Consider the following 26,957-nt stretch of genomic DNA (forward strand, 5'->3'; position numbering starts at 1 on the left):
TAGGTGAAGACTCAAGAGCTGCTATCTTGGCAAAATGAGGTTGCAAAAAGTATTGAATAAAAGGGTGTCATCAATTGTGGCCAATGTGCATTAGAGAGAAACAGTTTTTTTCCCACATATTTTTTATTATTTTTCTTCAATGTAAGTTTAGCAATGCAGATTTATTTAGTGTTCATATTTACCAAGGGTGCCAACAATGACTGATATATACTACCGTTCAAAAGTTTGGGATTGGGAATTTGTTTTTTAATGATTTTAAAATAAGTATCTTATGCTCACCAATGCTGTATTTATTTGATCAAAAATATATTAAAACAGGAATATTGTGAAATATTATTACAATTGAAAATAAATATTTTAAATTTGAACATATTTTGAAATGTAATTTATTCCTGTGATGCAAAGCTGAATTTTCAGCATCATTACTCCAGACATCAGTGTCAAATGATCCTTCGGAAATCATTCTAATATGCAGATTTGCTGTCATTATCCCTCACCTCGTATCCTTCATTGATCATTCTCCTTACTGCTATTGGGGGTGTTCCTTACTTAAAAGCCAAATCTACCTTGGCAAATACAGCCACCAGCTTTGAATGTGTGTTTTCCAGCTTGCTGTCCTAAATCTAATGAACACTTTTTAGGGGGTATATCTAAGCTTGGGTTGAAGCTGCTTCCTCGAGCACCTCCACTGCGACAGCAAGCTAAATACTTTAGCCTAAAGATTCGATGGGCAAAGGAACATGTGAAATAACAACTTCTCGAAAAACACATCTTCCAAACAAACATTTAGAAAAATATAGCAACACAGACAAATAAATGCGAGTAAAAAATAAATAAAAGATAAAAAGATAACATTTGTTGTAAAAACATGTATTAAAAGCGTGTTGCATTTTAATGTGTTTGTTTCCTTTGTTGATTGTGCCATTTCTCTTGGGCTACAGTCTCTTCAGTTGTCCTGACAGTCTCTCTAGTTGTTCGTTCTCTCTGGAAACATCTAGAAAAGCCATGATACAGGATGTTGTTCATTTTGTTCATTCATGTCTGAGTGCTTGAGATGATTAAGATGAGGTAGCGATTGGGAATAACAAGTCTATATTTCTTTACTTGTTTCTGTGTTGTAGTTGGATGATATTTTCTCTTACCCATCAATTTGATATTGCTGGTTTGTGACCGTGAGAGTTCCATTGATCCCTTTAGTCCGGATTCAAGTTTATCTTTTATGTACAGCTTCACAAAGAAGATTCAGTTTAGTCATTGTGAAAATTAATACATGCTTGTCTCAATAAATGTAAGATCCATACCTTTAAGTTATTGAACCTTTTAAGCATTTCCATTTTTGCTTTGTTAAACATGTCGTGTTTTATCTTATCGACTGTGGTTATTAGCATGTCTTGCCTTTTCTTCATGGACCCGATTCCTGTCATTGCTGCAGCTTCTAAAATAAACAACCCGTATTAATTAATTGTCGTTCTCATGTAGACACATCAGAAAGAAAAATTTTTGCAGTAGAACTTGTGAACATAGTTGTGAAAATAGTAGTGAAAATGATGGCAAGTACAATAAAAGCTACTGACTGAATCAGAAAAAAACACTGTTGATGAAAAGCAACTGGCTTTCTCTGAACAAAATGCATTAAAGTAACTTCTTTTTGCCTTCAAATACTTTATTTTGTGTCATGTAATTGATTGCATTCACAAAATGAGTCAGGTTACACTTGCTGTCACATTCAGTAATAGCAGGTCACACTTGAGTTGAATCTACCAGCAGGTCTTTAACAACTTATTAAAAAAATAGATCTTGACCTTGTCACAGATGGTTGCTGTAAAGAACGCATAAAGGAGCATAGCAACAAAAATAGTCTTTAATAAATCCATTTAGAATACAGGAAAACACAGGAGATAAACGAGAACACAACCACTAAACACTACCGGACAAAGGATCAGAATGAAACTCAGGGCTTAAATACATACAGTAGGGAGACATGATGAAAGAAATTAGTAAACAAGAAAAACTAACTACGAACACAGATGGGCAGGCAAACAGGGAAAACCAAAACTCAATGTCAATAAAACAGAACATTCACGTTACAGGCCCAAGTCACTGTACTGGTCACACAGATTTTTTCTGGGTTTGTGTTTCTTGTAGTGATTATTTTTATTACTCCTTTTTACTTAACATAAAGTTGTTTTCAAGAATTTTTTTTAAATAAATAGTTTGTGATTAATTAAAACTTTAAATGCTAACTTACGTTCATAGCAAGAAGCCATTTCATTCTTAATAGTTTCTTGGATTGATAAGTAGATGTCCTTCTTTATATCAATAATCTCTCCGTTGAGCGATGCCTTCCGTTTAGTTTCCTTTCAAAAAGGGGAGAAAAGCCACAAATGAAACAAATACAAATATATATATATATATATACAGGTCCTTCTCAAAAAATTAGCATATTGTGATAAAGTTCATTATTTTCCATAATGTAATGATAAAAATGAAACTTTCATATATTTTAGATTCATTGCACACCAACTGAAATATTTCAGGTCTTTTATTGTTTTAATACTGATGATTTTGGCATACAGCTCATGAAAACCCAAAATTCCTGTCTCAAAAATTAGCATATTTCATCCGACCAATAAAAGAAGTGTTTTTAATACAAAAAAAAAGTCAACCTTCAAATAATTATGTTCAGTTATGCACTCAATAGTCAATACTTGGTTGGGAATCCTTTTGCAGAAATGACTGCTTCAATGCGGCGTGGCATGGAGGCAATCAGCCTGTGGCACTGCTGAGGTGTTATGGAGGCCCAGGATGCTTCGATAGCGGCCTTAAGCTCATCCAGAGTGTTGGCTCTTGCGTCTCTCAACTTTCTCTTCACAATATCCCACAGATTCTCTATGGGGTTCAGGTCAGGAGAGCTGGCAGGCCAATTGAGCACTGTAATAGCATGGTCAGTAAACCATTTACCAGTGGTTTTGGCACTGTGAGCAGGTGCCAGGTCGTGCTGAAAAATGAAATCTTCATCTCCATAAAGCTTTTCAGCAGATGGAAGCATGAAGTGCTCCAAAATCTCCTGATAGCTAGCTGCATTGACCCTGCCCTTGATAAAACACAGTGGACCAACACCAGCAGCTGACATGGCACCCCAGACCATCACTGACTGTGGGTACTTGACACTGGACTTCAGGCATTTTGGCATTTCCTTCTCCCCAGTCTTCCTCCAGACTCTGGCACCTTGATTTCCGAATGACATGCAAAACTGAGCAACAGTCCAGTGCTGCTTCTCTGTAGCCCAGGTCAGGCGCTTCTGCCACTGTTTCTGGTTCAAAAGTGGCTTGACCTGGGGAATGCGGCACCTGTAGCCCATTTCCAGCACACGCCTGTGCACGGTGGCTCTGGATGTTTCTACTCCAGACTCAGTCCACTGCTTCCGCAGGTCCCCTAAGGTCTGGAATCGGTCCTTCTCCACAATCTTCCTCAGGGTCCGGTCACCTCTTCTCGTTGTGCAGCGTTTTTTGCCACACTTTTTCCTTCCCACAGACTTCCCACTGAGGTGCCTTGATACAGCACTCTGGGAACAGCCTATTTGTTCAGAAATTTCTTTCTGTCTTACCCTCTTGCTTGAGGGTGTCAATGATGGCCTTCTGGACAGCAGTCAGGTCGGCAGTCTTACCCATGATTGCGGTTTTGAGTAATGAAACAGGCTGGGAGTTTTTAAAAGCCTCAGGAATCTTTTGCAGGTGCTTAGAGTTAATTAGTTGATTCAGATGATTAGATTAATAGCTCGTTTAGAGACCCTTTTCATGATATGCTAATTTTTTGAGACAGGAATTTTGGGTTTTCATGAGCTGTATGCCAAAATCATCAGTATTAAAACAATAAAAGACCTGAAATATTTCAGTTGGTGTGCAATGAATCTAAAATATATGAAAGTATCATTACATTATGGAAAATAATGAACTTTATCACAATATGCTAATTTTTTGAGAAGGACCTGTATATATATATACACACATACACACTGTATATCTCAAGGACTGTGCTCACTTCTGTACATTTCAACATCAACTGGTTTATAAAAACGGTCTGTTTAATTGAAAGAAACGGAATTTGAATATTCTTCAATTGAAGTAAAGACAGACAGAGGACAAGGGCCAGATTACGGACAACTGAACTCACCTCTGTTTTAATGAATTTCTGAATGTGGCGTAACATGGAAGATCTGGAATGAGCAGAGACACTGTGGCTGATACTGAACTTATCAATCTCCTCCTGCAGTGACTTCCCTGTTTTTCCACTCACACTGAAGCCAAGAGGAAACAAAAAAGCTGAATTTAATAAAAAGTTTACAGAACACTGTTGTAATCCTTGAGAAATAATCTGATGCAATAATTACAGGAAGGAAATCGAAGATTGGATCATTTTACTTGGATCTTTGAATATCGTTCAACAAAATTAACTCTAAGTCATTTCATTCATTTGAACAAAGTTCAATTAAAATGTTAAATTTTCAATAACCAAATTCCCAGAACATGCAAATTTACTCAAACTTTGATCATATCCCAAATTAGGAAATCATGACAATGCAGCCAAAGATAAATTATTGGAAATGTCTCGGGTTACTTGATGGTAACCATGTTCCCTGAAAAAGCGGGAGCGATTTGCTGCGCTTGATTGAAGCGCTATGGGAAAACATCTTTGTTTGTCCGTTTGTAAACGTGTGGCAAACATGGCAAAGAATTTGTCTGAAATAACCTCTAATGATGACGTTACCGGAATGCACACATCAGAGTAGGGATGTCCCGATCCGATCACGCGATCGGAAATCGGGCCCGATCACGTGGTTTCAGACTCGATCGGAATCGGACGTTACCTCCCGATCAGGACTCGGATATATGTAAATTAGGGGTGTAACGGTACATGTATTCGTAATTATTGAACCGTTTCGGTACAAGGCTTCCGGTTCGGTACGCATACAAACCGAACGATTCCTAGGACCATTTTTCCTGCAGACAAAATCCGTGCTGGCGCGATCACCACAACGTTGCGCAACATCAAATGGCAAACGTAATGAAAGCGGAACGAAACTGCGCTTCTCATTATATTGTGCTTAACGGACCATATCAGTTCGGACAAGCAACATCTGTGCAGCGCGAGATCAAGCGACACTGTGCTAAGAGATCCAGTGAAGAAAACATTTGAATTCGCCACTGAAGTAATAACATCGCTGTGAGATCTAGTGAGAAGCATTCAAGTTTCTCCGTTATTAACCGTAGATCTCTATTAGATCAAACAGCGCTGATGTGGGAACCAGGAGAAACATTGTGCCGTGAATGAGCATGGATTTAATGTTGCACTTCAAAACTCAAATATTATATAAATATATATTTAAATGTTATTTTTAATGTGATTACCAAAACATTATTTGTTCATCCTTCAAAGATTATTTATAAACCTGAAAGTTTCAAGATGTAGGAAAACTCAAACTTATTTAAAAATAGTTTTTCTTTTAATAAATAGGAAATTTCTCTGGCATTTCTTTCTTTTTGCTGTATCGTATCGAACCGAACCGCAAATTTTGTGAACTGTTACACCCCTAATGTATATATATATATATTCTCATTATTTTTTATACACTTTTAAAACATTTTTATTTTTTGTTTACATGCCTGCCGGGCATTTTAAGTTGAGGTGCTATTTGTTTTTATATTAGACTTTTTCTATATGTACTGTTGCACTAAAGTCCAAAAGTGAAGATTTTATGTTATTAGGCTACTTGATTGTTCAAGCTACCTCACAGAAGTGCTCTGTTTGTTAACAGAGTTGTTAAATGTTAAAATATGGTGAATTAAATAAAAAATAAGGAAAATCGGATCTGTTTTTTCTCTCTTCTTTATTCTTTTTTTATGTATTATATAAGTATCGGATCGGGACTCGGTATCGGTAGATACTCAAAATCAAATGACTCGGACTCGGACTCAGACTCGAGGGCAAAAAAACCTGATCGGGACATCCCTACATCAGAGGCTATAAATAGAACGAACTTGAATATTCTGAAATAACGGTTCAGACCACGAAGGTCTGAAAATGGACACAACCCTCCATCTTTTTTGGGAACTAGAAAATAGTGGCTGTAATAACCTGACAGTCTGTCTGGGAGGGGAACATGTTTTATGCAGAGTTGCAGCTTTTGTATCAGCAAGTGCACCTGTCCCGGATTCACAGTAGTGGAGACCACGCCGTTGAAACGCGGAGGATGGTGTACAAATTGTTTTCTGTTGCCTTTTCCTATGGTTCTTAAAGCCCAAGGAGATATGTTTTGGAGTAGTTTCCACACTGCAAACTTCTCAGGAAGGGGCACAAATTTGGACGCAATGTCTCGTAATGTATATGGGTGTATGTTAAATGTCCCGTGTCCTGGGGATCTACCGGAAGCTGTTATTTTAGTCGATAAAGTTTTAAATATGAATATTTCTTACACTTAGCACTTTTATGATGGATGGATGCACTTTTATGGACTTCAAAACATAAACGGCCATTCACTGCCAGTATAAAGCTTGAGCCAGCAGGACATTTTTTTTAATATATACTCTGATTGTATTTGTCTGAAAGAAGAACGTCATATACACTTAGGATGACTTGAGGGTGAGTAAATCATGGGGTAATTACATTTTTTGGGTGAACTAACCCTTTAACCTGCAAAAATTATATATATATATATATATATATATATATATTAAATAGTCCGCAGGGCATATATTTTATTTAATAGAATAGCAGCCTTTGTGAATTCACAACGGCACTATGTATGGTATAGGTTTTATTTTTTTTAATACATCGTTCAGCCTTAGAAAATGGTCTAATCATCTAGTTCCATGGAATGCGCCACTTCTAGTATTTTGTCACTTATACGACACAGATAAATTGCAGTCGAGGATTTTTAAAATCGAGTACTATGTAAGTAAAATAATAATGCCAAATATTATTGAAACAAAAAAGCCTGTTGAATTGCACTACTTGAAAAAAATGTGCATTGCATTAACCATGATTGCATTTTAATGCATTGTATTTTAGGGCTTGCCTTTTTATGGGCTGAAATTCAACATGGTTGAATATTTAAACTGTGAATATTTCAATTCAAAACATTTCAAACACATTTTAATCATTAAAATTTCAATAATCCATATTCACCTTTCATATTTCACTTCCAAAATATTCAAACTGTTTAATACAACCTATAATATTCAACTTCAGGAAAAGCAGTAGATTACCGAGCATAATCTCTATCTGCTGTTAGTCGACCTCACCAGCAGGGGGTGAAAGCGCGTGTTGTTGTTGACGAAGACGAGCAACAGTTAGAGCAAGCCATTCATTCATAAAAACTCATTACAGCAATTGAGCATGCATTAAGTTTTTGTTATTATTATCTGGGTCAGTATATATGCGGAAAAGATTATAAAGACACAAAAGCTGTGTTTATGTTTCATTCAATAACTTCATTGTTACGTTCCCTGTGTAGCCTATATGTTATCAGTTCTCTTACGAGAGTATCTCTCGTACTGCGTAATAGCTTTACGCTAGGGGAAAAACTCTTTTCCACGAGATATTGAAGCCAAAAATTATCCTTAATTTTTTATTAATGTAAAACGCTTTGCAGCAGCAAGCAGACATAGGCGAAACAGCTCGCGCGCCTATTGGTTGCTCTTGCGGCAAATGCAGCAGCCTATCGAGAGAGACTCTGCGTGACGTAATGACCAATGGGGGCAATTCGCGCCCATATCGTCACGTCCCGCCAGAAAGGGCGTGGTCTCACCCTATAAATATGCTCGTTAGGCTGGTACAAGCTGATTTTTATCTCTTCAGCGACGCACACGCATCGCTGGATCCGGAGTGAGAAGCCGCGCCGTCGAAGCAAGCCTTTCAGCGGGACGAGCTCTGGAGTCGCTGGCCTCGCCGCCTTCAACTGCCGTACCTGCTGCGCTTTCCGGCGTTCTATATCCTTTTTATACTCTGTGTATCTTTACTCTGTTGAGAGTGTTTGCTCGCTTACTTGACGCGACTCACACTTCTCTCACAAAAGAGCTGCGTCTTTTTAAAGATGCCTTCCTGTGGCTCGTGCCGCGCCCCGCTCAGCGATGGAGACCGGCACGTCATCTGTGTTTCCTGCCTGGGTGAGGATCACGCGGCTCTCGCGCTCGCTGACGGCGGATGCCCTCATTGCGAGCTTCTGCCTATGGTGACTCTGAGGACTCGCCTGGCATCATTCTCCGAGCCTTCACCGCAGCCCGCCGTGGTGCCGCACCGCAAGAAGCGCCGCGCCCAGCGCGCTCCCGAGCTTTCTCCAGCCCGCCAAAGCTCGCCGGTTCGCCCGCCAGCTTCGCCGGTTTTGCTCGAGTCGCTCACTGACGGACAACGGCCGCCGCCTGCCGCCGCGTCCGTCCACGAGTTCGACGAACCCACCGAGGCGTGTTCTCTTCTGGAATCCGATAGCGAGGATTGGGCGAGCTCCGTGGACCTCCCCTCCGCTAGCGTTTCCCGCCAGACCACTGGTAAGAGAACCGGCATTGAGACTGAGCTGATGCGTCTCCTCTCTCGGGCCGTGGAAAGCATCGGCCTCGATTGGGAGGCGCCCGCGCAACGGCCGCGCAACAGGCGAGCTCTGTGGACCTCCGCCTTCTGTCCGCGAGTCGTCAAGGAAACGGGCCAGCATCAAGACCGCGAGCTAAAACCGCGGCTAGCTTTATTTACGTTATAAGAAATCTACCCCGCCCCCCATGGGCGTGCGTCACCGGCAAATGAGAAAAGAGTGTGTTTTAGTCCCCGCCGAGGCCGGACTAATCTCCATTTCTCAAACATTTCTCAGCTCCTAGTTTGAGCGGCTGAAAATGTCATTATTGCAGCAATGAGCCTGTTGTATAACACGCACACCTGCATACAAACGCCGACACACACAAAACTGTGATGACGCTCTCTTATCTGCTTGTGCTAGTGTAGTTCTCCATGTGGCCCAGTGGCGGAACCCCAAGCTTTCACGCGAGAGACCCGTGTTCGATCCCGGCTCTCGCAGCAGATAAAAGTTTAGTCTCGCCGCGGCCAGACTTCCACCGAAACTTTTCGCTCGTTCAGTTCCAGAAAATGCGACTGTTCCAGTGTATTTTGCAGTAAACAAGCTGGTACCACGGCCCGCTTGCCTGCACATAAAGGCCGTTTCCACGGCGACCCAGAAAAATCATGTAATCATTGTATTTCTGGTTCCCCTTCGAGGGAACTCGAACTGCGTCATCGTTGTGACACTTTGGGGAACGCCCCCAGCGTAGCGCATCTGAAGCATGAATGAAATCTGTCCAATCCTGATTGGTGCTGCGTCATGACGTAGTAGATGACGGCATAACCGGAAGATACAAAGGTACGCTTGGCAAATACAAACACTAGCTTTTTTGCTCTTCAGCAAGCGCTCTGTGTCAAACTGTCTGTCTTATTTGGTGTTGTTTGTCCCATAAGAATTGCAATATAGAATCTATAGTGGCTCGGATCTCGCGTTTGCCGAGGCAGCGCGTTGATTACGGGCTACTCTGCAATAACGATTCTGTGAATGGGATCTTGCGTTGTCGAGGCAGCACGCAGATTAAAGGTCTGCATTGCAATACAGAATCTATAGTGGCTCGGATCTCGCGTTTGCCAAGGCAGCGCGTTGATTACGGGTCTACTCTGCAATAAAGATTCTGTGACTTGATCTCGCGTTGTCGAGGCAGCGCGCAGATTAAAGGTCTGCATTGCAATACAGAATATAGTGGCTCGGATCTCGCGTTTGCCGAGGCAGCGCGTAGATTACGGGTCTACTTTGCATTAAAGATTCTGTGTGTGTGCGAGGCATGAACAGTCAGCTCCTGAGGGTGCTGGCTGTGTTCATTGAGAAATATCTCGACGCGCACAGCCGTGCGTTTTCGGGTGTTTCAGCCTCGCGCCCGTTGATTTTCTTCTCGAGAGATGAAAACCAAATATTTTGTGAACGACTCGAATCTCGCGTTTGCCGAGGCAGCGCGTAGAGTACGGGTCTGCAATGAAGGGTACACACGCGATCTGTGAAATAATACTGTTTGGGTGCGAGGCATTCACAGTCAGCTCCTGAGGGTGCTGACAGCTGTTCATTGAGAAATATCTCGACGCGTATATCTGTGCGCTGTCGGCTGTTTCAGCCTCGCACCCATTGACTTTCTTCTTGAGGGATGAAAGCCAAATATATTGTAATGACTCGAATCTCGCGTTTGCCGAGGCAGCGTGTATGAGATCATATAACACAAAACAGTATTCTCTGGTAATGGCTGCATTTAATTTTAAGAAATTAAAATGATGAAATATTATCCGACTTTAAGGAAGTTAGATATTTTAATTCAGCCTACCACTCAGACCGTGTTTCACATGCAGTGTTCCTTCTGCACATCAAAAATCAACTTCCCTTGCGGCCAGGCAGCAATCGCGTCCGCCCATCGAGAATCGTTTTCGGTCGAACCCTGCCGGAGATCCGCTTCAGGGGGTCGAGAACGAATCCCGATTGATACCCGAAGCCAGGCTCGAGAGGCTGGTTCCCTTAGTAGATTATCTCGGCGCATGGTCATGCCTTCCGAATATATCTGCGTGGGCCCTGCGTACTGTAGACCTGGGTTACAGGCTGCAGTTCAGCTCCCCTCCCCCGAAGTTCAACGGGGTGGTCTGGACTGTGGTTGGCCCAGAGCAGGTTCGGGTTATGGAACAGGAAGTTCAATCCCTGTTGGTCAAGGAGGCCATAGAACGTGTTCCTCTGCCAGACAGGGAGTCCGGGTTCTACAGCCGGTACTTCATAGTTCCCAAGAAGGATGGGGGGTTGCGTCCAATAATAGATCTCAGGCACTTGAATCGGTCTCTGAGGAGATTCAGGTTCAAAATGCTCACAATTCCAGCCATCGTGAGTCAGATCCAGTTCGAGGACTGGTTCGTCACGATAGATCTGAAGGACGCATACTTCCATATTTCCATCCTTCCATGTCACAGGAAGTTCCTAAGGTTCGCTTTCGGGGGCGAAGCGTACCAATATCGGGTTCTTCCGTTCGGCCTAGCTCTCTCCCCTCGCACTTTTACAAAATGCATGGATGCAGCTCTAGCACCCCTGAGGCTCGAGGGCGTCAGGGTGCTCAACTACATCGACGACTGGCTGATACTGGCCCAGTCGCGAGAGCTGGCGATTCGGCATCGAGATGTCGTCCTCGCCCACATCCAGAGCCTGGGGTTGAGACTCAACACAAAGAAGAGTGTGTTGACGCCCTCCCAGAGGACTACGTTCCTGGGAGTTGTATGGGACTCCACGACGATGCGGGCACAAATGTCTCCCGCACGCATGGAGTCCATACGGGCGATGGTCTCCAGAGCGAAGCTAGGCCACAACCTCACTGTGAAGCAGTTTCAGAGACTGCTGGGGTTCATGGCAGCAGCGTCCAGTGTTATACCTTTTGGCCTGCTACACATGAGACCCCTACAGTGGTGGTTGAGAACCAAGGGATTTTCCCCGAGGGGAAATCCGTTCCGTATGATCAGGGTAACGCGCAGATGCCTTCGTTCCCTCATCATATGGAGGAAACCTTGGTTCCTGTCCCAGGGACCGGTGCTGGGAGCATCATGTTGCCGGAAAGCCGTTTCAACAGATGCCTCCCTCACTGGTTGGGGCGCGGTCATGGTCGGCCGCTTTGCGAGAGGTCTGTGGGAGACCCGGCATTCTTCCTGGCACATCAATTGCCTGGAAATGCTGGCGGTCTACAAGGCTCTGAGGAGTTTTTTCCCGGACCTCTGCGGCCACCATGTCCTGATACGCTCGGACAACATGTCCGTAGTCGCGTATCTGAATCACCAGGGAGGTCTGAGGTCGCGCCCTCTATGCAGACTGGCACACCAGATCCTTCTGTGGTCCCAGGGGAAACTGTCGTCTCTCAGAGCGATGTATATCCCCGGGGACCAAAATCAGGGAGCAGACGCAGGGGCTGAGGCCCGGGGAGTGGCGACTCCACCCCGAGGTGGTGGAGGCCATGTGCGTGAGATTCGGCCCAGTGGAAGTGGATCTGTTCGCGTCTCGAGAGACGTCCCACTGTCCACTGTGGTTCTCTCTCAGGTATCCAGCTCCGTTGGGGCTGGACGCTATGACACAGACGTGGCCGAGGCTGCGTCTGTACGCATTTCCCCCGATCGCTCTGCTCCCGGGAGTCTTGGAGCGGGTCCGCCGGGAAGGGATCAGCCTACTTTTAGTAGCACCCCGCTGGCCGACCCGGATATGGTTCTCGGACATTGTAGCACTGCTAGACGGCCTCCCGTGGCAGGTCCCTCTGAGGAGGGAACTGCTGTCTCAGGCAGGGGGCACAATATTTCACCCCCGGCCAGAGCTGTGGAACCTCTGGGTCTGGCCCCTGAGGGGGCTCGGTACTTAGAGGCTGGCCTGTCAGCAGGTGTTGTCGAGACCCTACTTAGCTCCAGGGCTCCTTCCACTAGGAGACTGTACAGCCTAAAGTGGAATGTGTTTTCCACTTGGTGTAGAGAGCGTGAGGTGGACCCAGTTAACTGCCCAGTGGCTTCAGTGCTGGAGTTCCTCCAAGATCGTTTCTCCGCCGGTCTTTCCCCATCCACACTTAAGGTGTATGTGGCTGCCATTGCGGCTTTCCACTCACCTATAGGTGCTGGGCCTTTGGGAAGGCACCATATGGTTGTACATTTCCTCCGTGGGGCTCGGAGGATTAGGCCTGCGGCTCGCTCCAGAATCCCAACTTGGGACCTGGCGGTGGTTCTTGAAGGGTTGGCTGAGGCCCCCTTTGAACCACTGGAGTCGGCTGAGGCAAAGAACCTGACCTTCAAGGTAGCCTTTCTCCTTGCCATCACTTCTCTGAGGAGAGTGGGGGATCTCCAGGCCTTGGCTATATCGCCAACTTGCCTGGAGTTTGCCCCTGGCGGAGTTAAGGCCATCTTACATCCTAGCTATGCTAGCTATGTGCCCAAGGTGCCGTCTAGTGCGGCACGGTCAGTGGTTCTTCAGGCCTTCCATCCTCCACCTCATGGGACGGCGGAAGAGGGGAGACTTCACCTGCTCTGCCCAGTCAGAGCCCTAAGGGTTTACTTGGAGAAGTCTTCTCAGTGGAGGAAGTCAGACCAGTTGTTGGTGTGCTTTGGTTCACCTAAGAAAGGGCTGCCTGCTTCTAAACAGACAATCAGTAATTGGATTGTCCAGGCTATAGCCACGGCTTATCAGGTGCGCAATTTGCCTTCACCTATGGCCGTGAGGGCACATTCCACCAGGAGCATGGCCTCCTCGGTGGCCCTCCTTTCTGGCGTCTCGCTTCAGGAGATCTGCGAGGCGGCCGGGTGGGCCACCCCGCACACCTTCATACATTTTTACAGTCTGCAACTCCCCGTGACGCCTGGCGCCAGAGTGCTCGCGTCCTAAGTGTGCCTGGTCTTCCAGCTTCACACTAGGGGCGGGCGTGATTACGGTGTGGCATAGTGGGTATTTCGTTCCCCAAAGTGTCACAACGATGACGCAGTTTGAGTTCCCTCGAAGGGGAACGTCTCGGGTTACGACTGTAACCCTTGTTCCCCGAGAAGGGAACGAGACACTGCGTCTCGTCGCCACACCTATCACAGGCAGAGCGCTAGCTTCATCGCAAAGAGCTAGTGTTTGTATTTGCCAAGCGTACCTTTGTATCTTCCGGTTATGCCGTCATCTACTACGTCATGACGCAGCACCAATCAGGATTGGACAGATTTCATTCATGCTTCAGATGCGCTACGCTGGGGGCGTTCCCCAAAGTGTCACAACGATGACGCAGTGTCTCGTTCCCTTCTCGGGGAACAAGGGTTACAGTCGTAACCCGAGACGTTTTCCGGCCACAGCCGATGGTGTTATAAGTGTAATAAAATGCTCACAGCCCAGTGTTCATTTCTACACACAAACACAGCCCGCCACGGTACAGGGCTCGCACAAATGAAATCGACGCATGTCAATTGTGCATTAAATGTAGTGAATGTGCCCACAACCCAGTGCCCACAAACACTACCACGGTTTCTGTAAAACGAAACCAACACAAGTCTTCCTAGCCTCCTAGGAAATCGACGGTGTTTCAGTCTCGCCGTGGCCAGACTTCCACTGAAATTTTCGCTCGTTCAGTTCCAGAAAATGTGACTGTTCCAGTGTATTTTGCAGTAAGCAAGCCAGTACCATGCCCGCTTGCCTGCACACAAATGCTGTTCCCACGGCGACCCAGATAAATCACATAAATGGTGTATTTTCTGGTATTCCGGCCACAGCCGATGGTGTTATGAGTGTATTGAAAATGCCTACAACCCAGGGCTCATTTCTACACACAAACACAGCCCGCAAAAATGCAGGGCTCGCACAAACAAAATCGCCACATGTCGATTGTGCACTAAATGTAGTGAATGTGCCTACGTCTCAGTGCCCACAAACACTACACACCACATGTCCCACGGGTTCTGTGAAAACGAAACCAACACGCATTCAGTCAGCTCAGGCCGACGGTGTTTTTCAGTGCAGTAAATGTGCCCGCTGTCCTGCGCCCACATTCACTCACAGACATGTTAAGCCCCACGGGGCTCCCTCAGCAAACTGCTATAAGGGTTTTGAGCGCGGCCAGGCTGCCCGCCGCGATCGGCGCGCCCCCCGCCTCACACACTGTAAACACAGTGTCTGCGTTACAGCACGCCGGAGCTCTCTTGCCGTCACTATGTCTCGGCCAGAGCCCAGATCTCATTCTACCCCTAGCTATTCACGCGAAAGTGTGGGCACAGCTTCCTGGGGTATCAGAATGGGTGCTGAACACTATAAAAAGAGGCTATTCGCTACAGTTCGCTCGACGTCCCCGCCGTTATACGGCACGTCGAGACGACGGTGGAAAACGAAGTATCTCATCTACTTCGAGCCGAGATAGCGAAACTACTGAGCAAAGGCGCTATAGAACCTTTATCTCAAGCTCAGAGCAAAGGGGGCCTACACAGCAGATATTTTCTGGTACCGAAAAAAGATGGAGGTCTCAGACCCATTTTAGATCTGCGACAGCTGAACAGAGCGCTTGTGAAGCGCCAGTTCAGAATGCTTACGACCAGGAAAATCCTCGCGCAAGTGCGCCACGGGGACTGGTTTATGTCAATAGATCTGAAAGACGCCTATTTCCAAATACAAATAGCGTCCCATCACAGGCGATTCTTGAGATTCGCTTTTGAGGGCCAGGCATATCAATAGACAGTCCTGCCGTTCGGCCTGTCCCTAGCACCTCGTACATTCACGAAGTGCATGGACGCGGCGCTCGCACCCCTGAGACTTCAGGGCATGCGAGTCCTGAACTACTTGGACGATTGGCTGATTCTAGCTCGATCACGATCGGAGCTCATAGAACACAGGGCCGCATTACTCGAGCACCTCGAGGAGCTGGGCCTCACAGTCAATTGGGTGAAGAGCTCACTGTCTCCCAGTCAGAAAATTTCCTTTCTGGGAACAGTGTTAGACGCGCTATCCATGACGGCACGCCTGTCACCAGAGCGCGGACTAAATATTCAGCGCGTCGCGAAATCCTTCCGCCACGGCTCGATAGTTCCGCTCAAAAGGTTTCAGAAAATGCTGGGGCTGATGGCCTCAGCGACCTCTGTACTCCAGTGGGGCTTGCTTCGCATGCGCCCACTGCAGATGTGGCTGAAAGCGCGGGTTCCACCCAGGGCATGGACAGCGGGTCTGTTTCGCCTCAGGGTCAACCTACAGTGTGTTTCAGCTCTGGAACCTTGGAAAATAACCGACTGGTATCAGTCAGGTGTGAGTCTGGGGACCGCTTCGAGTGTGAAGGTGGTGTCTACGGACGCCTCCACCTCGGGGTGGGGAGCGCTGCTCGAGGGCAGACCGCTAGCTGGCCTGTGGTCAGAACGGGAAAAGCTCCTTCACATAAACTGCTTGGAGATGATAGCAGTCGACAAAGCGCTACGCCATTTTTGTCCCCAGGTAACAGGCCACCACGTCTTGGTCCGGTTGGACAACATGTCAGTGGTGGCATACATAAATCGCCAGGGCGGCGTCAGGTCACGAAACCTTCACAGGCTGACGGAACGCCTCCTGGTCTGGGCTCAGCACGGCCTGCTCTCACTGAGAGCAGCGCACGTGCCTGGTCACCTGAATGTGGGACCAGACAGACTGTCCAGGAACAATGTTCCAGCAGGGGAATGGTCGCTGCACCCGCAGACGGTCCAGCTGCTGTGGAAAACGTTCGGCAGAGCACAGGTGGACCTATTCGCGTCCCACGAAAACGCTCATTGCCCGGAGTTTTTCTCGAAAAGCAAGGACGCGCTGGCTCATGTTTGGCCCCGCTGCCCCCTATATGCTTTTCCTCCTGTCTCGCTCCTGCCTCAGGTGTTGGAACGAATCAGGGAGAACGGTTGCCCAGTGCTGCTCGTAGCTCCGCTCTCGACAAACCAGACGTGGTTCCCTACCCTGATGCAGCTGACCAGCACTGCCCCATGGCCTGTACCATTGAGGAGAGACCTCCTCTCTCAGGCGGAGGGCTCGATTTGGCACCCTCGCCCGGAGTTGTGGTCCCTGCACGCATGGGCCATCAACGGGTACCCGCTAGCCTCCCAGAGGGAGTGTTAAACACGATCGCGCAGGCTAGAGCTCCGTCTACCAGGCGGCTCTACTCCTCGAAATGGTCTGTTTTCTCTGCATGGTGTCAAGCCCAGAGCTTTTCACCTGTGGAATGCGGGGTTTCGGAAGTGCTTCCTTCCTTCAAGAGCTACTGGATAAGGGCAGGACTCCATCCACGCTCAAAGTATATGTGGCGGCCATAGCAACGTTTGCAAAACCGGTGTCTGGCCAGTCGCTGGGGAAAAACGACTTAGTCGTGCGTTTCCTTAGGGGAGCTCGGAGGCTGAACCCTCCCAGGCCCCCTTCAGTCCCGACGTGGGACCTTTCCACGGTCCTGGAGGCCATGAAAGGCGCCCCGTTCGAGCCAATCCAGCTGGTGGACATGAAACACCTGTCGTTCAAAACAGTGTTTCTCATGGCTCTCGCTTCAGTGAAGCGCATACGGGACTTGCAGGCGCTTTCAGTAAGCGCGTCGTGTATGGAGTTTGGGCCTAATGACTCGAAGGTCATTCTCAAACCTAAGCACGGGTATGTCCCGAAATCCCTCAATACACCGTTTAGGGCCCAGGTAATTTCCCTGTCCGCCCTTCCGGTTCTCAGTGAGGAGGAGGACGCGAGTCTCCTTTCCCCCGTCAGGGCATTGAGAGCTTATGTGTCACGCTCGTCTGTTTTCAGACAGACGGAGCAGCTTTTCGTTTTGTTTGGCGGGCGTTCCAAGGGACTCGCCGCCTCAAAACAGAGCCTATCCAGATGGATAGTGGATGCCATTGCGCTCGCTTACTCTGCAAAGGGCCTACAGTGCCCCTTGGGTGTCAGAGCGTACTCCACAAGAGGCGTGGCCTCTTCGTGGGCTTGGTCGAGCGGGGTTTCCCTGCAAGATATCTGTACGGCCGCGGGCTGGGCCTCGCCGTCTACATTTATAAAATACTATAACCTGGAGGTACCCGCCTTACAAGCTAAGCTTTTGGCGGTCTAAAATTCAGTGCTATCTGCCCCGCTGTGCGGCCCAGATGCTGAGTTTACTGCAGCCCCATGAGTGTTGACACACGTATGGCCACCCAGATCAGGCTGAAAGCTTTCACCCTGGCTGCGCGTTTTATTGTCATATGATAGCCCCGCTGGGTGCTTTTTTATAGGGAATGACGCTTCCAGCCTCTCTTCCTCCACTCTATGTGAGTTTATGGTGATTATGCACTACATGAGCCCTGGGCTTCGGCCCTTGGGACTTTGGTGTTGGATCCCTGTACGCACGGCGTGTTGCATTGTGTTCCCCTAGCGTAAAGCTATTACGCAGTACGAGAGATACTCTCGTAATAGAACGTACTCGGTTACTAACGTAACCTCGGTTCTCTCTAGAGAGGGAACGAGTACTGCGTATCTTGCCGTGCTTGGAATACGCTCTGGTTCGCTTCAGCGATAAAAACCAGCTTGTACCAGCCTAACGAGCATATTTATAGGGTGAGACCACGCCCTTTCTGGCGGGACGTGACGATATGGGTGCGAATTGCCCCCATTGGTCATTACGTCACGCAGAGTCTCTCTCGATAGGCTGCTGCATTTGCCGCAAGAGCAACCAATAGGCGCGCGAGCTGTTTCGCCTATGTCTGCTTGCTGCTGCAAAGCGTTTTACATTAATAAAAAATTAAGGATAATTTTTGGCTTCAATATCTCGTGGAAAAGAGTTTTTCCCCTAGCGTAAAGCTATTACGCAGTACTCGTTCCCTCTCTAGAGAGAACCGAGGTTACGTTAGTAACCGAGTACGCTTTCTCTACCATTAATGGGATTATAATCGGTTTCCCTCAATACCTCATCATACTCAAGGATTCCCCTTCCATCGGGACAAAATGCTTAACGTAGCTTAATGGACTAATACAGTAATATAAAAGACCAAACTCGCACCTTATTGGGGATGGCTGTACTATATAGGCAAGCAGATGGACTCAGAATAGTGATATCCTGGCATAAAATCAACACTTGATCAATTAATACTAACACTTTCTCTTCTATATGACTACATGTACTGCATTAGATTAAACTGGGAACGCTCACACCACTTGCATATTGTTGTCCTATTGTTAGTTTAAGTCGCTTTGGATAAAAGCGTCTGCTAAATGACTAAATGTAAATGTAAAATTGTCTTGACATTGGACATTCGCACATTTAGGGACCGTCTCTAAAGTTGCATACAACATTGGTATACACGTTTCTAACTTCAAAAGCAAACTTCAATTTATTTGAATAAATATAAAAAATATAAAAGGTGTGCATTATGCCTGACACCTACATGAACACTTTACAGTTGGTTTTATGACCAAGTCATTCTCTTCAAATGCTATTGAAGTTTGAAACGTTAATACCAATGTCGTATGTAACTTTAGAGACGGTCCCTAAATGTGCGAATGTCCAATGTCAAGCCAACTTTATGCCAGTTAGTGATGGGCGATACTGCAAATTTCTGTATCGATCCGATACTAAGTAAATACAAATCGATACCGATACCGATACTTTTTCATTTGAAAAGCATGCATTTGAACTTGTATGCACTTTCCTGTGCTAGAGCAGTGTGTCATGATTTATGAGGTGAATGCATCATTAATATGCTAAATCTGAACACGTTTTCATGACTACTAGGCCTAAATATTTTGTGATTTGTGCTCTCAACTCCCCTTTAATTAGTCAGTGACTTTTACAAAACTACCCTAATTATAGGACTAGCCTACTAGTATTATCCCACTGTTCAAAAGTTTGGGGTCTGTAAGATTTTTATTTCTCTTAGTAAAAACTGTAATATTAAAATTTAAAAATTGAACATAGGCTATCTGTTTTCTATGCCATAGTAAACTAATTTATTCATGTGATCAAAGCTGAATTTTCGGCATCATTACTCCAGTCATGATGATAATTCATTTTAATATGCTGATTTGCTGCTCAGGAAACATTTCTTATTATTATCAATGTTGAAAACAGTTTCATATTTTGTTGGAAACCATGATACATTTTATGCAGAATTATTTGATGAACAAAGTTGAAAGAACAGCATTTATATGAAGTAGATTTTTTTTTACAGTGTAAAACCCTTGACTGTCACTTTTGATAAATTTAATGCATCTATCCTTGTTGAATAAAAATATTAATTTCATAAAAAAGATCTTACTGACGCCAACATTTTAAACCGTTATGTACAGTTTTGGTTTGTTTATTGCGAAATAACTCCCGATTGTTTCTCTGTCATCTAAGCAAGGCTTCGTTTCCCAAACGCACTGGGCCTGTGAGCTAGGGTTGCCAACTTCCGAAAAGAAAAATGCGGGACATATTACGATTTCGGGTTTGTTGACGGGGGGGGGGGGGGATCTCGCAGGCAAGGTCTCTCGCTCTCTCCCTCTCTCTCTCTCTCTCTCTCTCTCTCTCTCTCTCTCTCTCTCTCTCTCTCTCTCTCTCTCTCACAGTTTGGCGCTGACGCACATACAGTAGGCTATGTTCTGTCTCGCATGCGCAGCTCTAGATTCTAGGAGATTTGAACTAATTTACGTGTCGTGTTGGTGTTGTATCAGTCAGATCGGCGCAGCACTCAATAATCGGGACAAGAGAGGTCCCGATCGGGACAAAAAATTAGGCCCAAAAATCGGGACGTCCCGGCTAAATCGGGACAGTTGGCAACCCTACTGTGAGCTCAGCGAAGCACCAGCATCAAACGCTCTCTGTGATTGATTGGTTTCGTCTTGTATACAGATGACTAGGAGAAAAGGTTCTATCCTACACAATTACCCGCTAACATTCGCTTATTTTTCCACTTAGAAGCTTATTTTACGCACTGAATTGCGTGCTAAATTAATAAAAAATTACTGTTAAAAAAAATACACATTTGGATCGATATTTTTATGTGAGGATCGATCTTTTTCGATGCCACGTCAGTATCGAAGTATCGATACTTCAGGATCGATCCACCCATCACTAATGCTCGGTAATCTACTGCTTTTCCTGCAGTTCCTGGATGTCAACGTTGAATTTACCGTCGAATTTGAACCACTGAATTTGTGGAAGCGAATTTACAAAGCGAAATAAATTGTACCGAAAATTGCCTGTTGAATATTATAGGTTGTATTTTTAAACAGTTTGAATATTTTGAAAGTGAAATATGAAAGGTGAATATGGATTATTGAATTTTTAATAAATGAAAATGTATTTGAAATGTTTTGAATTTAAAATATTCACAGCTTAAATATTCAACCAAACCCATAAAAATGCAATCCCTAAAAATACAATGCATTAAAATGCAAGTATGGTTAATGCAATGCATTTTTTTCTTTTCAAGTAGGCCTAGTGCAATTCAACAGGCTTTTTTGTTTCAAAAACATTTGGAATTATTATTTTACTTGGAGTACTCAAATTTAATTGAGGAACCGTGACAGCCCTATGTCATTTTCTTTTGAACCTATGCAGCTGTCAGGCGATGAATGAAAGATTTGAACCAGAAAACACATTAGGGATGCATGTATGTGGCTGCCATGAATGACTTGTTGCTAAAAGGAAAACTGTACAAGCCCAATCATATTGTTAATCCTGCTCAGACTTCATACGACACAAACATGGGGATGTTGTTCACTTTATAAAACATATGGCCTCAAATTAAGCTGGCATGATCATCCGTTTCTTTCTGGGCATTTGCTAGTTTAGTGCTCTAGCTACATGCAGTCTACAGTTGGTTCACATTTACAATCTTGTTAGTCACTGACCAAGCATTGTGGGTTGTTTTAGTCTCATTTTATTCTAAACGAAAGAAAGGGGGACCTAGAAATAGAATGATAAATAAGCTCGTACGGAAAAATCTTCTTGAAATCTTCTTGAAGACACTCATGAAGGTTTTTGGCCAATGCCTTGTTTAGGTCTATGTATACATCCCTATTTCTCGACAAATAGTCCCCTCTATTCTTGCACAAAGCTTGAAGGATTTTATGGAAACGTCTTCCATCCTTATTCTGAGTGACAACACAAAAAATACCAGTGTTAAAATGTCAAGAAATTTGCGATTCATTTTGTAGAACATTTAAATCACACTTACGAGTACTATCTCGGCCTTTGTGGTAGCAACACACGATTGCTTTGAATTTTCCACTCCCTTTGAGAGAAGTTGTTCCAGAACCCTATAAATGTTGTCAAAACTATTGTCCAATTCATTCAGTGCCTTCTTTAGGTTATTCTTTAATTCCTTGTGAATGCTGTCTCTTGTTTCATTCTAAAATACAACAGGAGAGAATTACAGAATAATACATAGTGGCATGCATTCTGAAAAAAATCTGCATGTGAAATATCATACCGTTTTCTTTTCTGTATCCTGTTGAACACTTTGGATCAAGGACAAAACTCCCTTTGCTTCATTGACATAATCTCTGGTCAGTTCTCTCTTTATGTTCTTGTTAAGAATCATCAGATCATCCTGCAGCTTTGGGATATCTACAGATATACACGGTTTTCAAAACACAATGGTATGATTTAGATTAATTTGAAAAGAGCTTTGTCTGGTTCATAAATAATTAAATCTTCAGATTAGTCAAAAATATATTTTTTGTCATGAATAATGATAAAATAAAGTCAATGGGACTAGTTTACCTGTTTCACTAGGTTCAAGATTTAATTCGGGGTCAAAGAATGCAGTGGAACTTACAGTAAAAACTTGAAAATCATTGTCAGTGCTGAATATTTTCTAAGAAAGAAAGAAAAAAAGAAAGAAAAGAATAATAGACAGTGTTAAAGAAAACTTATTTGGGTCATATGTAACCCCGGTTCCCTGAGAAGGGAATGAGATGCTGTGTCAGTTGCTGATGCTATGGGGACTTGTCCCATGGAACCGGGTGTCTGAAGCACATGTGAAATCACACAATATTTTTTGTCTGACAGCAGTGTGACGTCACATGGACCATAACGTACGTAACTCCCAGACATTCCCTTTTCGAGGGAACTCGGTTAATGATGGAATGGGGATGTTAATACCCACTACGCCATGCTGACCAATTCCGGCCTGTGCGATGTGAAGGTGTCTAAGCACAAACTTGCCGGACTAAGCACTGAAGGACTTGAGTGTGAGGACACATCCTGTGACACCACAGTCTTGTTCCCTAGAAAGTTCAGTGTTATTGGCACTAGGAAATGATCATCCCTCGAAAGAAAATCAGAAAAGAAAGAGGCTTCCCACAGCAAACTAATTATACTGATGCTTCAGACACCAGGGGCACGTTTAAGTTCAAAACGGTGCGCAACGCTTTGCTACGGTTCCCGGGTTGAACGTCATGTTTCCTGGAAACGGCGTGCACCGGTGTGCAACGGGGTTTGAGATATGTTTTCTCTTGTTTGGTGGGTGTGTCAGAACTGCAGTCCAATCAGCAGCAACATGTATATAAAGCACGTGGTATTAAAGTGAACTCGCACAATGGGTTCAAGGAAAGTAATTTACAAATGTTTTCGATGCAGCTCGGTATACGCAACAACTGAGGATATTAGAAGACATGTTTGTCGTAAATTTTATTGTAAAAATATAGGATATAAACATAATGATGTAGTTGTTTATATTTTTAGCTTCATTGCAAGTGTATGGCATTTGGTATAGAAATAAACAATGGTAATTAAGTGCTTTTCCTAAAAATGAGAAAGAAAATACAGGGTATTAAAACAGTATGAACTACAAATAAAGTCAGTATGTGAGGCTAAATAGATGTGTTTGAGTCTGAATTAGGTAGGATGTGTGCTTCCATTTCAGCTTCCACAAATCCCTTCTCTCGATTGGGATGTTCTCTTGTGTTCTGGCCTGGGCGGCAAGTGCAGTAACTGTAACATCGGAATATTTTGTAGTATTAAACACATATTTATACCGACTTCATCAGGCTTTGAAAATTCTTCACAAAGAACAGCCTTCTCAGCTGCCAGTTGCAACTCTTGCGTCATCAGAACAGTGTGTTCAACGCATCAACGTTGCAGTTTAAAAAAACGTTGTGGAACGTTTTGTCGGGGCTGAACGCAGCCCAGGTTCTGAGGGACGCATCACCTTAGCATCAGCAACTTGCAAAGTGTGGAGTTCCAAGTAGAAATCATTGAAAATATTGATGAAAATAAGGAAAATGAAATATAAAAACCTTAATATCAGATTGTTCTAGCCTTTTTTTGACATCCGTCTTGGCATGGTTATTTCTATGAAGAATGCACATTTTTTTCTGATCCTGAAGAATGATTAAAAACACCAATGTATGAATGTAAATAGTCTAAATCTGATTCAATTATTGATTATGTACTATACTGTACATAGTAGATTTTTCTTTTCCTCAGTAAATTGTTACATTCGTTAAATTGCAGTTACAATGATATGAAAAATCTCATTGACCAGCAAATTTACTCAAGGAGCAGTGAATGCTATCTTAAATTTTCCAAACCTTTTTTCCTTTGAGTTGTCTTGGAAGCTTTGCAGATCTAAAAAAAAAAATAATAATAATAATTCAGAAGTCACAAAGGGTTGTTGTTTTTAAAATGCTGATCTATATGCTGTATATAGGTACCATGTACCTCATGTCAGACTTAGAATTAGACCATCACAGCCCTGTATTTATGCACATCACAAAATACCTCATATAGCCTGGTGCATTGATCTCATCAGTCTTTGTACAGATGAAATTAATGTGCTTGCACTTTCCACCTGGTCCCAATTCTTCAATACAGTGCTTTAAAATCCCCCAGGGTTCTTTGTCTTTGATTGCTCGATTGATAGCACTTACAATCCAAACAAAAGAGCATTCTCTCAGGTTCTACAGCATTTGAAATAGTGATTTAGATGACATGGTTAGTAGCATAATTGATTGTGTTTCTATGATGATTAATTAGTACAATGTTTGTTTCAAAAGAGTATTATATACTTACAGATTTCCACAGATCATCTCTAACCGTATTGCAGTCTCCCGTCCCAGGAATATCAACAAGCGCAATGTGTTCCAGGAGTTCGTGACAATCTGGAGTTTTGATTGTCACACTCTTCACAAGCGGCCAGTACCAGCCACCATGACTGGCCTCACTGTGTTGTATGTAACATGCAACTTTATTGGTAAATTCAGAGACCTGTGGAGACAATAAAGTTTTTTAATTCACAAGCAAGACTGAATATACATTTAACATTGTTATGAAACATCTGGTGTTAAAAATGAAACATTTAGTCTCCTAAAAACTTACATCAGAGTGTGAGATTATTTTCTTGCTGAAAGAAAAGGTTTCAATGTCAAAAAATGTGTGATCTTTCTGGAGCTCTTCTAATGTTTTCCTGTCTGCATCAGCTCCATACACCGCAGTGATCTTTTCTACAGCAATTTCAAACAAGTCATCATTCCTGTCCTCACTTTCATCAGACAAAACTCTGAAAAGATCTTTGAGCTCTTTCTCCCACTCCTGCAGAGGGACAATATAGAACATGAAGCTTTATTTCCCTCTGTCTATCTGATTTACTTACAGTTATACAACAATAAAAGTAAATAAATTAGTAAAGTTTGATGACAAACTTTGATGTTGGCTTGACAAAGCCAGGTCCGAAAGTTTAAAATAACCTTGAACAGCTTAATGTTTGAAGATCTTATTCAGAGAAAGTAATTTTTTTTAGCATTTTGCTAGCATGTTACCAGCATGAATTAGCATGTTTTGCTGACATGTTTTAACATTTTTGTTTTCATTGATTAGCATGTTGCTAACATTTTTGAACACACTGTTAGCATGATAGCATGTTGATAACATTTTTTTTAAAGAGTTGCTAACATGTTTTAACATGCTAGCAACATGCTAAATCATGATAACAGCATGTTTTAACATTCTGGTAACATGCTGTTAACATGTTGCGATCACGTTTTAACATGAATTAGCATGCTGCTAACATGATTTAGTATTTTACTAGCATCCCTTTAACACATTTTAGCATGTTGTTAGCATGATTTAACATGAATTGGCATGTTGCTTACATGATTTAACATGTTGCTAGCATTAAAATGTTGTCCTAGGATAGTCATTAAGATTTGCTAGTGATAGACACCTTTAATATTCTATGCGTCTTATTGTTCAAAAGTTTAGGCCCCCTCATTGAAAGTCTGAAACTTTTCGGAGTTTTGATTTTATATTGGATCAGTTAAAAAAGATATAGCTCACCGAGTCAGATCAAGTCTGAGGTCTGACCCGAGTTTGGTGATTGTAGCTTGAAAGCACTAGGACGATATAATGTTTAAATATTTGCAAATAATAATAGTAATAAGCTTTAATATTAGATCAGTATATTGGCTTTGTCAAGCCAATGTAATTAAAAGCATGGTAAGATAAATGAGTAAACCTCTTTAGAGAAGAGTTCAATCTCCGCTATGTAGTTGGCATCATCCAGATTGGCTTCCACCCGAGTAACAATGGCTGTACAGGCACCATAGCTATCAGATGGCAGAAGATCCTTTTTCCCCAGGACTGCATTCAATAAGGAACTCTTTCCATCTCCTGATTTTCCAAAAATCCCAATGGTTACCTTCTTCCTTCTGATTTTATCCATTTGATTTATCTTTGAAATGATGTCTCTGTGCATCATGAAAGCTTGATCTAAGTTATGAGTGACTGTTTTCATGATTTTCTTTGCATTCTCCATGATCTCCACAACTGTGTGCAATGAAGAAGAGAATCACAATGCATTATTTAAATTACATTAACTTTATAAAACTTCACAATGTGCAGACGAATATGTAACAGATCATCATAATCCAGTTAGCCCCTGCTGATAGGTGCCATAACTACACCAGTATATGGGCAAACCTCATCTTTCTCCATTGGCAGCTATGAAAGACCAGTCATATTTCAAATGAAAAAAAAAATTAATCACAGACATTTAATTGTAGGGTACAAGCAACGGGGCTAAAGGTTCTACGGGGTAAAAGGCTCCTTTGATTTTATTTTCTTCTAAACCAGTGGTTCTCAAACTGGGGAAAGCTTACAGTCGTTTAATTAATCATTTAAGCCTTTGTATCATATTAGTGTTTCGTCCACAGATGCAGCATTTTGGGAGCATGAAACCGATTTTTTTTTTTTTTTACTGAGTCCCAGAGTGGTTAAATCTGAAAATGACACCCTTGCATTTTTGTGTCCAATCCGTAGATTTTGTGAAAAGATGATGCCAACACCCCACGTGTCGTCCCTAGTCAGACACAGCTACGTCACATAACAGCAACAACAACTGCGGACTACATGCTTGTGTTCGTGCTGCAGAAGCTACTTGTAACGGTGTGGTGGAAGTTGAAGGCACAAGACGAAGATCCGGGTTAA

At 43.7% G+C, this 26,957-nt stretch overlaps 1 protein-coding gene across 1 annotated transcript; it reads right to left on the reverse strand.

Moving 5' to 3' along the window:
• Window positions 1-543: 543 nt before the first annotated feature.
• On the reverse strand, window positions 544-26,336 carry LOC130102373 (nuclear GTPase SLIP-GC-like). Its single transcript, XM_056268389.1, has 15 exons — window positions 25,987-26,336; window positions 24,852-25,064; window positions 24,546-24,740; window positions 24,243-24,433; window positions 24,065-24,101; window positions 23,771-23,854; window positions 22,254-22,347; window positions 21,961-22,097; window positions 21,706-21,879; window positions 21,465-21,622; window positions 4,174-4,297; window positions 2,249-2,357; window positions 1,302-1,435; window positions 1,143-1,227; window positions 544-994 (listed from the first exon to the last, which is right to left on the reverse strand). The coding sequence occupies exons 1-15, from the start codon at window positions 26,284-26,286 to the stop codon at window positions 936-938; spliced, it is 2,094 nt and encodes a 697-aa protein (XP_056124364.1). The 5' UTR covers window positions 26,287-26,336; the 3' UTR covers window positions 544-935.
• Window positions 26,337-26,957: the final 621 nt, after the last annotated feature.

Source organism: Rhinichthys klamathensis, unplaced genomic scaffold (genome assembly GCF_029890125.1).
Source record: "Rhinichthys klamathensis goyatoka isolate OS25496 unplaced genomic scaffold, OSU_Roscu_1.1 h1tg000271l_1, whole genome shotgun sequence".
Classification (NCBI taxonomy): domain Eukaryota; kingdom Metazoa; phylum Chordata; class Actinopteri; order Cypriniformes; family Leuciscidae; genus Rhinichthys; species Rhinichthys klamathensis.